General features: G+C 38.7%; 1 protein-coding gene across 1 annotated transcript in view; it reads left to right on the forward strand.

Annotated features, from left to right (window-relative positions):
* LOC120742106 (complement C3-like) overlaps positions 1 to 14,872 on the forward strand; it is a 31,902-nt gene that overhangs the window by 3,901 nt on the left and 13,129 nt on the right. The window contains exons 9-28 of the mRNA XM_040045252.1: positions 154 to 236; positions 325 to 412; positions 1,331 to 1,433; positions 2,533 to 2,647; positions 3,525 to 3,640; positions 3,742 to 3,885; positions 4,047 to 4,259; positions 5,548 to 5,751; positions 6,064 to 6,219; positions 6,334 to 6,463; positions 7,159 to 7,227; positions 7,556 to 7,831; positions 8,449 to 8,806; positions 11,022 to 11,107; positions 12,036 to 12,175; positions 12,257 to 12,466; positions 12,572 to 12,632; positions 14,085 to 14,168; positions 14,253 to 14,456; positions 14,682 to 14,757. Coding sequence (XP_039901186.1) covers positions 154 to 236; positions 325 to 412; positions 1,331 to 1,433; positions 2,533 to 2,647; positions 3,525 to 3,640; positions 3,742 to 3,885; positions 4,047 to 4,259; positions 5,548 to 5,751; positions 6,064 to 6,219; positions 6,334 to 6,463; positions 7,159 to 7,227; positions 7,556 to 7,831; positions 8,449 to 8,806; positions 11,022 to 11,107; positions 12,036 to 12,175; positions 12,257 to 12,466; positions 12,572 to 12,632; positions 14,085 to 14,168; positions 14,253 to 14,456; positions 14,682 to 14,757 — 2,916 coding nt within the window. The remainder of the gene's footprint in view (positions 1 to 153; positions 237 to 324; positions 413 to 1,330; positions 1,434 to 2,532; positions 2,648 to 3,524; positions 3,641 to 3,741; positions 3,886 to 4,046; positions 4,260 to 5,547; positions 5,752 to 6,063; positions 6,220 to 6,333; positions 6,464 to 7,158; positions 7,228 to 7,555; positions 7,832 to 8,448; positions 8,807 to 11,021; positions 11,108 to 12,035; positions 12,176 to 12,256; positions 12,467 to 12,571; positions 12,633 to 14,084; positions 14,169 to 14,252; positions 14,457 to 14,681; positions 14,758 to 14,872) is intronic.

Genomic DNA, 14,872 nt, shown 5'->3' on the forward strand with positions numbered 1-14,872 from the left:
ATATGTGCAGCGAGTCAGCAAGACGAACAACATGGCAGAATGTTAGAATCTCAGTTAGGAAAGAGAAGAACAAAAGCAAAGACATTTTATTTGACCTTTACATTGTTGGGATGAACAGTGCGTTGGGTGTTGAGCAACATTTATGTCTTATAGTGAAGGAACATGGATTATTAAAGCAAGGTTTGACCACTGGGAGGAGAACACTTTCACCTCTCAGTTTCAGGTGAAGAAATATGGTAGGTGGAGTTATTATGCTAATCAAATGAATAATATCTTTCCCTGTGTTTTCTGAATGTCACATTCATTGTAATGTTTCTTTTTTAGTGCTTCCTGCCTTCAATGTTACCTTAACACCCAAGAAGACCTTCCTTAGCTTGGATGACAGTGAACTGGTAGTAGAAATCTCAGCCAGGTTTGTTTATTACACTTAAACACACCAACAAACTCTCTTACTTGTGACATCCTTTGGTCATATTTAGTCTCTAACTAAATCCTAGCCTTTCAATGCTATTGAAACCTGTTTATTTGTCTGACTTGTTGAAGCCCCGTGTCCCCACTCGTTCCCTTCGGTCAGCTGAGCGGTTGTTGCTTTCGGTCCCAAAGTCACGGCTGAAACTTAGAGGAGACCAAGCGTTGTCTGTCGCAGCGCCGATGCTTTGGAATAACCTTCCTCTCCATATTAGACAGGCTTCATCAGTGCCAGTTTTTAAGTCCTTATTAAAAACCTATTTTTATTCCCTAGCTTTTAACTCTGTGGGTAACTGACATTTTTATTAATTTTATTGCTATGTCTGGTTTCTGCTTTCTATTATTATATTTATATTTGTATTGTACAGCATTTTGGTCTACCAGGTGTGTTTTAAAGTGCTATATAAATAAATGATGACGATGATGATGAAATGTTATTTCCATCACAATGAATTTTAGGTTATTTTATTTAATCTTGGGCTGAGTTTAGTATAAACTCTTCTAAACTCTTCCTTAGAAATGATGTCCTACCCTGTAAACAGACTCTAAAATAGTCAAGAATTTAAAAATACAAATGTAATGACATTCTTAGCCATAAGAACATTCATGGTCATCATTTTCTGGACTTTGTATTTTCTCTGAAGCAGCACGTTGGGGCTTCAAAATACATATTTAAGGCTCATCTGCAATGCCTTAGTTTTTCTGACCCAGACGTTACGTCCATGTTTTTTACTGTCTGTCCAAGAGGTCATTAGAGCAACTGCATTTTCTGTGTTGGCTTCATTTGGCTTGGGAACTGTTAGATAGGTATTATAAACACACCATTGACTGATGGATAACTGTTTTGGGGACTGTGTTTCAGGTACCTGTATGGAGAGCCAGTCCAGGGGACAGCTTATGTTGTGTTTGGAGTCAAGCTCAATAAAGAAATGATAAGATTACCTTCAGTGAAGCAGGTGTCAGATGTAAGTTTACTCTAAAAGTTTACATTACTATGGCTGTAGATTTTGGCCTCTGTATTTCGGATCTATGTCAAAATTAATGTACTTATTTGCTTCCTTTTACTTATCTATTATTTTTGTTTAGCTCTGGTGTTAAACAACCATACTGGGACAGTAAAAAAAAAGGTGACAAAAAGAGACTCTGTTAGCAGCTACTTCTGTTAATAACACTTAGGCCTTAGTCACACAGGCCTGCAGCATCATATCTGGCAACCACCTGTTGCAAGGATAACATATCTATGCTTTAATCAGGTGTGAGTGTGAGTGGTTGGTGGCATTCACTGTAAAATCAGTTGTTAAAGCCCCAGTAACATGGGCCTGGAGACCAGCCAGTGACCCCTGGGCCTGCTATTTGAAAAATCTCTGTGTGACTGCTTTGGTTGCTTGCAGATCATGTGAAAGACAATGGCTCACCTGCAAAAACCTACTCACCTAGCAGTAGTGAAACTCTGAACAGAGTAATGCTAACTGGAAGACACAACTTCTGCTCTGAAGATAGCATTCTCTGTCTTTGGTTTGTGTTGCACTTTTACAAGTTTTACTACGACTCAGAAAGCAAATGGGAAGTATTTGCAGACAACTCAGTGGGGTCACATACTGGTCACTAGGGCTGGGTGACTCAGACCATACCGGCTTATTCCATAAACCGCAATGCTTAAGTCATTTTTATCTATATGCAAAATAGTTGCAAGTAGTTTTAAAAAGGAAGTTGATGAGAGCCATGGGACTCAAACATACGGTGTGAGTGCAGCTGGAGAACAAAAATAGTAATTTATAAGAACTTAAAAAAGTTCTTATAACCCCCCCCAAACAAACAAAGAAACCACCAAAGTCTTTGCTTCAACTAAATTTCAAATATTTCTTTGATGTATGAAGTTTGCGTACTCTGTGTACAGACAATAGCTTGCTGATGAAACATCCTTGCCAAATGTCTTCATAAAGCATAGTGGCTGTAAAGAGGTGCTTGAGCCAAGAGTTTATATTAATAATTTTACATACTGGGTAGGCTAAATGGCCTTTATAGCTGCTAAATGTGTTGTCATGACTGTTTCTCTTCGTGCAGCTTGATGGTGGAACTGTTACACTGAGCATGGAGGAGATCAAAAGTGCTTACCCCAACATTCGATCTTTGATCGGGAACTCTGTGTATGTCAAGGCCTCTGTGCTCACCAAGACAGGTAAACATGAAGTGTGAGCCAGAATTTCAGACAAACTAAAGAAAGTCAACATTTTGAACCACAAATAAATAAAACAATAAATAAATAAATGTAAAAAATAAGCACATTTAAAATCCTGCAAATCTAACACAATGATAAAATGTGCTGTAAATGAGCAGATTAATTTCGTGTGCTTTCTAATGCAACTAACTCAGAATTTTGGACATGGTGTTAAGTTGGCTTTGTAACTGCTTTATCTACTCACATTAGTTGATGATCAGCTTGTCAACTTTGCCTTGCTCCTTTTCTGATAGCCTAGTAAGATCAAACTCTCCGGTGTGTTGTAATTAACCACTGCTCGCCAGGATCAATAATGTCTACTGTGAAACTCCAAACTGACGCAACTTACGCTCTGAATTGTATCAACATGCCCTTTAGCATTCTGGATAAACCAAAGTAATCAAAACCTTTGACTCTCTTTAATATCATATTATTTGGAAATGTAGGTCATGTTGCTGCTGTTGCTGCTGGGGGAAAACAGTTAAAATGCTGAAAAGCAAAATCCTGTTTATCTGCTGCAGTACTAACTAACAGCTCAAGCAACAATAACTGAAAATGGACATGAAATGGTTCACCTTTAGTGCACCTCCACACTGCACAGGACTCTTTTCTCCAAGAACCTTTTGATTCTGTGTTCCACCATGCATCTATCCTTTCTCTTTTACTAATTCTTATCAGGGGCGTAGGGGGGCTAGAACCAGCTATCATAGAGTGAGAGGTGGGGTACACCCTGGACATGTCACTAGTCTGATGCAGGCTAGATTCTCTGTTCACAACATTAATTACGTCAGTGGTTATTTATATATATATTTTTTGGATTGTTTGATGATCATTACAGGAAGTGATCTGGTTGAGGCCGAGAAGTCTGGCATTAAAATTGTGGAATCTCCCTACGTCTTATTGTTCCAAAACATACCAAAGTACTTCAAGCCAGGCCTGCCTTTTGACTTCACAGTAAGGGTCATTCTCTGCATTTTCATTCTATATGAATTAATTATTGAAGTTCAAATAAATATTGTAGTGAGCATCTAAAAAGATAGAGCAATCTTTTCCAGATTCAGGTGAGCCACCATGATGGTTCCATGGCTCGTAACGTCCTGGTTAAGCTGAACTTGCTCGACACCCCATTAGTCGTGTCCTCCGGAACCACCAGAGCTGCCATCAACATGCCCAAGAATGATCAACCACAAACCATCATTGTTAGTATGACTGTTCTACCTCACTGATTCTACCTGTGTGTGTGATCTATTTTTTTTATTTAAAGTCATGAAGGCTAATAAGTTAGTTACATTTCTAGCTACAGGTATTGGTCTTAGTTTAATACTTTTTTCTTTTCTACTTGTTTGTTCCTCTTTTGCAGGCTGAAACAGCACAGGATGGCTTGAGACCAGAGCAGCAGGCAAAGCAACAGTTCACTGTTCAGCCCTACACCACCCATGACCATGAAAAGAACTACCTGCATGTCTCCACAGGAACTCCCACAGTGTCTTTAGGAGAAAGACTGTCCGTGAAGCTCAAAGTCAGTACTGCAGATGAGTCGTTCAGAGGATTCATCAAATTTATCACCTACCTGGTGAGCTGACATGTTCTAATACACGTGAACATAAAAAAGAATGTGGGACAATCAGCTGTCCACAAAAATAAAAAATAAAACACACAGTCAAAGATAAAACAAATACAAATATCTATCTATCTATCTATCTATCTATCTATCTATCTATCTATCTATCTATCTATCTATCTATCTATCTATCTATCTATCTATCTATCTATCTATCTATCTATCTATCTATCTATCAAGAAAAAATATATCACTACAGCCGTCTTCTTCCGCTTTCAAGCATGAATGGCAAGGTCGTACTTTGATGAAGCCATTCCAAAACCTCTTTTTTTGAGTCTTTGGGGGTGGACTTCATCTGTTTCATATTATAGTCCTTTTGCAAAACCCAAGTGCTCGTGAGCTTCAGGAAATAAACTGATGGTCAGACATTTTCCTTCAGGAAAGTCTTGTATAATTCATGGCTCCATCAAGTCATCCAGGTCCTGAAGCAGCAAAGCAGGCCCAGACCATCACACTACCACCATGACTGTTTGACGCTGTGCTAGCTTTATACCAGATGCAACAGCACTCACATTTTGTCTTGTGAATCCAAATGTGAGATGAACCTTTGTGTTCTTTTTGGTCAGCAGTAGTTTTCTCATTTGAACTGTCCCATGGATGCCATTATCGCTCAGTGTGTTTCTTATTGATGAATCAACACTGAATATGACTGAAGTAAGTGAGACCTGCAGTTCTTTATATGTTGTTCTAGCTTTGTTTGTAACCTCACAGATGAGCCGTTGATGCTGAGTTGTTGAGGCCAACCACTCCTGGGAAGGTTCTTTACTGTTTCAAGTTTTATCCATTTACGGATAATGGCTCTCATTGTGGTTCACTGGAGTCGTAATGCCTTAGAAATGGTTTTGTAACCCTATTCAAACTGATAGAGGCAATAAAAAAGTGTGATAAATATGCAAAAATCTAAGAAATTTACAACAGGACAATCTGTCGGATGATGAGTGTAATCAGGATGCACTTGAGCTCAATTCTAAATGGCATGGCGAAGGCTGGAATTACCTTTGTATACGTTTTATATATATATTTTTTCATCCTTTAATAATAGAGTGTTGTGTTTAGAAGTTTAAGGTGAAAAATAAATGTAATCCATTTTAAAATAACATGACAAAATAAAAGTGAAAAGTGAAGCACTTTGAATATTTCCTCGATACACTAAATATATGTGTGTGTGTGTGTGTGTGTGTGTGTGTGTGTGTGTGTGTGTGTGTGTGTGTGTGTGTGTGTGTGTGTGTGTGATTCTCAGATTCTCAGTAAAGGAAAAATCATACAAGCCGGGCGCATGGATATAACTGGTCAGCTGGTCACCAACATCGGGCTGATGGTAACACCAGACATGATGCCATCGTTTCGTATTGTGGCGTATTACACTATTCCCTGGATGGACAGAGAGGAGGTGGTGTCCGACTCCGTCTGGATAGATGTGGTGGATTCCTGTCTTGGAGGAGGGGTGAGTCCTCAGCTCTCTCACTCACTCAGAAGGTACAGTGTTTACCAGCTGGAGGGTTGGTGGTTAAACCCTGCCACCTTCAGTCTGCGTGTCAGAGTATCCTTGGGCGTGACACTGAACCCCCAGTTACTCCGGGTGTGTTCATTAACCATTATTAAACTGGTCTTAAATTATGATTTTATTGCATTCTTAAATGTTTCTGATAACAAGAAAACCAACAAACAAAAGTTTTTTTTTCTTTTCTTTAGTCTTTTATGGTTCTGTTTGTGTGGGTTTGTTTTGGGTTTTTTTTGCTTTCATTCTCTGCTATAGCTCACAGTGGGGCCAGTGGACGGCGTACCCAGAGACTACCTTCCTGGGAAGATGTTTCGCTTTAAGATAAGAGGTGACCCGGGAGCAAAGGTCAGCCTGGTGGCCGTGGACAACGCTGTGTATCTTCTCAGCAGGGACAGACTCACGCAAAAGAAGGTGTGCTTTTTTGGATTTGGAAAATTTCTGTTTTATAATATTGATAATAGACTGAAAAAGACAATTGCAATGCAGAAGTCCTTTCACCTTTTGTTAATGGAACCCTCTGCTCAGATTTGGGACGTGGTCGAGCACGGTGATATTGGTTGCACACGAGGGGGAGGCCCAGATGCCAAGGGGGTATTTCAAGATGCAGGACTGCTTTTCTCCTCCAGCCGTGGCTTTCAAACCCCAAATAGGAAAGGTATCTATCAGCATGGAGCATCTGTGGAAAGTTTAAACTTTTTAGTCCCTCTTTACCTTTATAGCAGCTGAAGACCATGTTTCTGCCGCAAATCAGACCTTTCTACATCTACTAAGGCCATTTCTTCTACAATCTGCTCATCACTTGGGCCATCATGGTGTATATTACAGTGCTGTCTATTACAGTGCTGTATATTACAGTGCTTTCTATCATGCATGGGTTTAGCTAAAAGTTAATATACTAAAACTGACTTAAAACTAAGATTTATACAAATCCGGTCCCATAAAAACTTGGACATTTAGCTAAATGTACATAAAAATTCAGTGCAATGATTTGGAAATCACATAAACCCATATTTTATTCACAATGAAAAATGCAAATCATTGCATTTTTATGTTTATTTTAAACAATGTCACAGTTGTTTTGAAATTAGGGTATAACTGGCAAGTAGTTTCAGTTTTTTACATTAAGTGTAGCAGGCATCCGTTTATATTTAAGCCAATCTGTCCCCTTATATGTCTTGATGAATTGAATTAAACCCATACAAAGCAGTAAACCTCAGTGCAGTTGCGCATCTTATTCTTCTCCCTGTGTTACACCACCATGCCAGATGTCTCAACACTTCACAAATCCCACCTTAAACCCTGATTATGTATACAAAGATTAATAGTGTTATTCTACTCTTCTTCCCCCAGCCATGCAGTGTCCAGGCAATGCCAGAAGGCGGCGCTCTGCTGAACTGCTGCGACGTAAAGCACAGCTGGGTGAGTGCTGTCTGTTTTTTTAGTCAGCTGAGATTAGCTCGTATAAATTGTGCCTGCAGTTTAACTCTGCTTTCTATGCTTTTCCACCTTGTAACATTAGTGTGAAATTTATGGCATCAAATAAATAATTAAGTTAAGAGAAGGTGAATTTCATTAAATGTTATGGTTAAACAGCAGATGCGGGGCAACATTATCAACAATTTTATTATACGCACTTTTAGACATTTAGAATTTGGCATTTCATTAACATAGAAATGGCAAAATACAGAGTATCATACAACTGGTGCTGACCCTGCTGCTTACCTCTCTTCCACCCCTCTGCCTCCAGAGAGTCACTACAAGGAGAAGCTGCAGTATCGTTGCTGTAAAGATGGCCTTCGGGAGATCCCGATGCCGTACTCTTGCACACGACGCTCCCTCTACATCACTGAGGGATGGGAGTGCATCCGGGCGTTCCGCTATTGCTGCGCCACATTGAGGGACCAGCCGTTTAATACAGAGATTCCTACGACACCATCACCCACTACAACACCTGTTCCCACCACCACTGCTGCTCACATTATTATGCCACATCGGAGAATACATCTCTCGCAAGAGAACTTCAGTAATTTCTATATTTCATTCTCATCAATTTGGCATTCATATCTTTGATTTTAGCTTGATATGTCAAAGTTTTTTACATTTAATTTAAAATTTAGCAGTATAACAATAAAATAGTTAATCAAAAATAGTTCATATTATTATTTAAAGACATTTCTAGATTTGGCACAAATCTAAAACTTTGGGTCCTCTCAAATCAGTTTAAGGACATTGACCTCTGCTAGCTTACTGGGAGCTGCTTCTTAGGAAAACAGTCTGCTTGACATTTACTGTTTTCCTGTGGAGCGCCAGTTGCGGCATTTTGTCCTCTTTTACTCACAGCACTGAAACTCTCTGATCAGGGCAGAAGGCATCTCCTGCTCCATCTACTGAGATCGCCAATAGATTTTTAGAGTTTAAGAGCACCTCATGTTCTACAGAAACATTTTATTTATTATGTAAAAAAAAAGAAACAAAAAAACATTTCACTAATTTCTCCAATAATAACTATGGATGAAGTCAACACCAGTAAAAGCTAAACGCTTATACTTTAATCACATCTTGATTGTTTGATTAACAATCTGCTGGGTGTTGTCTAAAACACTATGTGCATAACTGTGTGAATATATTCAAATATTACAGACTGGAGATATCCTTCACCTGGACAACCTGGACTACAAGGACGACCTGGACTACCTGGACTACCTGGACCACCTGGACCACCTGGACCACCTGGACCACCTGAAACTGAAGTATTGCGTTCATTTCCCGGCCAGCCTGGACCAATTGGGCGTGAAGTGTACCTTGAGAATTATGCGAGGAAAGCAGAGGACGAATATGATGTGCTTAGTTCAATTGCAAAAGAGATCATCGAAGAAGGCGAAGAGGAAGAAGAGTATACAGATGAGGCTGACGTATATCTGCGTTCCAAGTTCTATGAGTCTTGGATGTGGATGGATGTTAACCTGCCCAATCAGGCAGATAGAGACAGCAGAGACGGGTGAGTAAATGATTAGACCAGAGGTTACATCTAATGAGGACAAGTCTGATTGGTTAGTTAGTAACTTGGTTGTTTCAGCTGCAAAGCGGGACATGCAATTAAACCACTGTTGAGTACTTGAGTCATAAACAATGTTGGTCAAATTACTTGAAAATAGTGTACAGCAGACGTTAATGTTTTTGCCACTTTTTACGGAATCAAACTAAAAGTAATGTCAGTACCTCCAAGCTTTAAACGCTGCATGTTGATCTACACACGTCTGTTGCTGCCACAGTTGTTGCACGTACTCATGTCATTGTCATGAGACATACTCACAAACACAATGACGTTTTAGTAACCATAACGCAGCGTGCTTACCGGAAAGTAATAGGAATCTAATTACTTTTTTGCTATAGTAATCCCTTACTTTACTCGTTCTTTGAAAAAAGCAACGTGTTACTTGTAATGTGTTACTGCCCATCTCTGTTCATTAATACTTTTAACTTTCCACTAGTCCGATATTTAAAGCATCGTCATATACTGCCTTTCTCTCCTACACTTACTTCTCACCCCTTCATCATGGACACTGGTAACAGCTTTTTCTTTAGTGATAAACCACCTGAATGAAATCTTAAAAATCAAGCACAGAGACAAACACGGATCAGTACCAGCTCTAGGCAAATCCAAAGTTAGCGCATCACAATAATGCAAATATCCGCCCTTAGTGTAGCCTTTGTGATTGTTCCCACTTGCATGTAAATCATATTAAACCAAATTTATCACAGTGTGAAAGCATGGTGGAGGAAACAGGTAAACTGAAAATATTAGTTACAGATGCTTTAATATCATGTGGGCTCCAGTGGGAAAAAACTGAACTCAAGTTCAGTGGGTTCATTTGACTGCGGTGTACACTCTACTAGCAGTGTGTGACTCGGTTTGTAAAATATCATGATTCATCGTCACTGATAAAAATAGACAGTAAACCAGCTTTTCTGTGGGTTAGCAGGAACACAGTATTTCATATCCATTGACCTTTAAAGACTTTTATTGCACCTCACAATATAAAGGTCCTTGAGGCGAATACTGTTGTGTTTTGGTGTGATACAGTAAATCAAATCGAACTGAACTAATAGACTTTTAAACACGTGTTGCTGCAACACTTAAATGTCCGCAGTATTTGAAAAGTTTACAAGACTTGGCTTTAAATGCTGTCCTTCTGTCAACATCCACAGATTAATGGACTAATTAGGATCATCGCTCACTGATTTCTCTCAATCTGTCTGTCTGATAAAAGAAAAAAACATTTTTTTAAGCGAGCGGGGATCGTGCTGTTCGGTCAGTGATAACAGCAGAACAAACAGTTCTAAGTGCAGAAAACATGAACACAACATCATTCTGTGTTTCACCATCGTGACCATCGGTGTGTGTGCGTACACTCACAATGTAGCAACACAAATTCCTGCACTGTATCTGTGTCGTGCTTGCTCTGTGAAAACCATCTGCTAGTGTCTAGAACCAAGTTAATGTTTTATAGATTGTTTGCTGAAACTTCAGAAACCTTCACTGCAGTTTAATAGAGATAAAAGAGAGTGAGAAGTGTCATTTTCTAAACTGCACATTATTATGCCATAATCATAACTCGTACTACAGTAAACTGGTAGTTAATGAATTGTTATTGGCTAGTTATGTTTCAGCTAACAATGATAACTAATATACACAGGTGATTAGTAATATCTAATTCATGTTAATTTATTAGTCAGTGCTTTATTTTTTATATACAGCATGTTTGGTGTCATAGGTGGTAAGTTCATAAATAAATTTAAGTCTAATGACATTAGTGGAAAGTAAAATTCAGTGTACTCCATTATTCATTAGTTAATCATTACCAAATGTTATTCTTCTGAAATAAAGACTTCATGATAGATCAGACTCAAACTAATGGGATGGATACCAGTTAGTGATTAAACACTGATTTGTTGTTTGTTAACAGCAAAAAACAAACAAACAAAAAAGAAAAACTTTACTTAAAATTAAATGTTCTGTGTATTAACTGTAAAAGGTTTATTTTTTTAAAATCTTACTTTAAATATATATTTAGACATCTATACTGTACACATTTTCTGTTGAGTATGCAAAATTTCTACATAGTATAATATAGTATAGCAATTGTCTACTTGTAGTTTTGAGCTTGGATCTATTGTAAGATAAAAAAAAATAACATGGATCTTATCAACAGGCTGGCCTCGCTGACAATGGGGGACCCCTTACCTGATAGCATCACAGAATGGGGGCTTCTGGCTGTCAGTGCATCACCCCACACAGGTGAGATGACAGCGAACTGGGAATCAAAGTGCTTAACTGGTTAGGGACTCAGTTTTTGGAAATTGATGCAGTCTGGCTTTAATGGGAAACACTTTTAAACTTCCAGATAAAAAAACGGTTATTTTGTGTAATCCCAAAAAAGGATGTTATCTAAAAATTATCATTATGTTTGATTATGGATATACTGTTACAACACTTTTTTTGTAATAGTGGTAATAATACACAATATTTATATAGCGTATTTCAAAACACATTGACATAATACTTTACAAAGTGAGATAGACATAGTGAGAGAGACAGGAGAGATCTGGAGAGGAGAGATGATAAAATATTATAAAAAAAAACAACATAAAAGAAGAGTCAGTGGGAAATGTATACAAATGTTAACTTAAGAGTGTTTTGGAAGATACTGTGATCAGATTTCCTCTATGAGGTTGTTCCAGACAGTGTGTATTTTATTGGCTCAATCAAGTGTATAAGGAGTTACAGTAGTTTAATCAGGAGGAAATGACAGCAAGTTTTACACTACCATGTAAGATTAAAGCATGATTTGTAGGGATGTCTTATATTAATAAGAAATATCGTGTCGTGGCAACAATCAAAAATTAACCCAATTCTTAAATTAACCATTTTTAAAAAAAGAAGTTTTGCTTTTCTATGTTTAACTAAAAGTTAAGGACAAAGTTTTTCACATTCTGTCAACCACCAATTTCTCAGAGCAAAAGAAAATAATATACTTTCACACTTGGCAACAGAGTGAATGTGCTCTACCTCCATCACCTCCAGGTGAAAACAAACAGTGGCAAACAATGCTCCACGATTAAAAGTTTCCAACCTATCCTGTTTTCTATCATCAACCCGAATGATAGAGAAATTGTCAGAATCCTAATCCCTCACAGACGTTTTTCACCATCTTGTGAATCTGCAGGTTTCTGTGTTGCGGAGCCCTACAACTTCAGAGCGTGGAAACGTTTCTTTGTGGAGCTGAAGCTGCCGTATTCAGTGGCGAGACACGAACAGGTTGAAATAAAAGCTGTGGTCCATAACTACGGCTCTGAGGAACTACATGTAAGATTATTGACTTACTTTTACTCTTTCTCATAAATTACCAGCTTCTTCTTCTGTAACCGCTGATCGCTTTCTGTTCAGGTCAGGGTGGTGCTCATGAAGACTGAAGGCATATGCAGCATTGCTTTCAAGGACAGACACACACAGGAAGTGACAGTGCCAGCTGGCTCTTCGATAGCTGTGCCCTACACCATTGTACCGCTGGTGGTGGGAAAACATCCCTTGGAGGTGATGGTGCTCGGGAGAGACATGGCGGGAGGAGACCGTATCCAGAAGCTTTTACGGGTAGTGGTAAGTGACTGTGTGATGAAACTGGCATTTTCTGTGTGCTTAGAAGATAATTAAGAAGTAACACATATCTTCTTGAATCAAAACCTTTTTTCCTGATACAAACAGCTCGATGGAGTGCAGAAGACTGAAGTTTGGAGTGTGGTGTTGAACCCATCCGCTGAGGGGGGTAAGTAGATGAGTAAGCAGTGAGGTATGATAATGTGTCATTCCCTATTTTATGACCACAGTTCCCAAAAGGTTGTGACAAATATGTAAAATGTAAATAATAACAGAATGTAATGACTTGAAAATCTCATAGATGCATATTCACAATAGAGTTATAATAAGAACATCGAATGTTTAAAATGACACACTTTAGTACTTCATGGAAAATTAGCTCATTTTGAATTTAATGTCAGAAGCACAGTTCAAAAAAAGTGGGAAAAGTATGTGGTACTAAACAAAACAGCTGGAGGAACAGCTGGAGACTAACTGGGTTTATTGGTAGCAGCTCAGTAACATGAATAGTTCTAAAACAAACAGATTAGGAGGGTGGAGGCTCACCGAGTTCACAAACTGAGTCTAAAAATTGCAGAAAAATTTTGCTCTAGTATCCCTCATTTATTTATCATCAGTTATCATACATAACATCATCTAAAAAAAGAATCTCTCTGCGTGCAAGGGGGCAGGGTTGAAAAATTGGGTGCCCTTGATCTTTAGACTCTCAGACAGCACTGCAGTAATAACTGGCATGTGATCAGTCCCCGAACTCACTGTCTGTGAATACATTTAGCTATCCACAGATACTAGTTCCTGCCTCATCTTCTCTGTGCCAAACCTCATTCAAAAGAGACTCGATTTCTATAACTGCTTTGATTCTGATTCACAAGGTCCCGATTTGATTTGACTCAGACAGTCAGAAATGTTATAATTCTGATCATTTATCAGGACATATCCATGTTTTTATAATTAGCCTATGTATAAAAACAAAGCTGACACTAGCTGTTTGGTGGTTGTTGAAATAGTTTTGGGAGCGATTTCTAAAACTAAAATCGATTTGAATCAGGAAAATCGATTCTTTAAACCCACAACTACTTTTAACCACACGTGAAATAAAAAATCCAACACCCAGGACACCCGTTGAACAGCTAGGGTCTGGGATAGACTGAAAAACTCTCCAAAGAGAGGTGCTATCATCGTTTGGCATTGGGGTTGTTGGTCAGGCCATGTGGATCCCAGCATTGCAGACTGTTATTTCGGATGTAGAACGGGAAAACATTCCTCTCCCAAAAGTTCAGCAACTGGTCTCCTCAGTTACGAGACTTTTACAGACTGTAGTTAAAAGAAGAAGGGATGCTACATAGCGATAAATACAGCCCTGTCCTGTATTGTGTCGCAGCCATCAAATTCAAAATGAAATAACAATTTTCTTAAAATGGTGCATTTTCACATTTGATATTTTCTATTATGAATAAAATGTGGTTTTGTGACATTTGCAAATCTTTGCATTCTGTTTTTATTTAGATTTTATGGAACTGGGTCTAAAGTTTACCAAAGTTATGAGGTTTCCCATTTATATCTGCTCCCTTTGAGTCTCTTCATTTTTAATTCGGTGTCAATATGTTTGCATCCAAAACAGGAACGCAGACAGTCCGTGTTGGAAAGATTGAACTGGAGTCAGTAGTGCCAAACTCTCAACCTGAGTCATCGATCAATGTCAGAGGTCAGTAACTGTCAGAGTGGTGAGAAGGATCAAAAATGAAACCAAGAAGGAGGCTTGTTCATGAAACTTCTTTTTCCCTACTAGGCAGCGTGTTAGCAGACAGTATTGAGAACTCCATCAACGAGGACTCTCTGGGATCTCTGATCAGGATGCCTGGTGGCTGTGTGGAGCAGAACCTAGCCTCCATTACTCTGCCCCTCATTGCCACCCTCTACTTAGACCGAACTGACAACTGGGAGAGCGTAGGCGTGCAGCGCAGGGCAGAGGCTCTCCAGTACATCAAGAGAGGTGAGACGAAAGCAAAAAGCGAAGAACAAAAAAGAAGGAAAGGGGGATTTACTGTTTTTATTATTTTCTATGGCTTAATTCTACAATAAAAGCTGAGGTTTGCAAAAAAAATCTAAAACCAGTTTGCAAAAAACTTTCTGACTAAGCACAAAAGGCTGGAATATGAACACCTAGTTATTGTCTATGTCTTTGTGGTTAAAACAGGAAATTCTTTTGTGTTTTCAGGCTATGACAATCAGCTGGCATACAGAAGGCGTGACGGCTCTTACCCGCCCTACAGGAGGGAAGGAGCGAGTACCTGGTACTGACGAATCCTTACATTCTTAGAGCTTTCAAGTATTTCAGTTTTGACAACACTAAAATATTATTTTTATTAGTCTTTGCGGTAGTGATTTTCCTACTTACATGTGTCACAT

Source organism: Simochromis diagramma, unplaced genomic scaffold, assembly GCF_900408965.1.
Source record: "Simochromis diagramma unplaced genomic scaffold, fSimDia1.1 OVJJ01000610.1, whole genome shotgun sequence".
NCBI lineage: Eukaryota > Metazoa > Chordata > Actinopteri > Cichliformes > Cichlidae > Simochromis > Simochromis diagramma.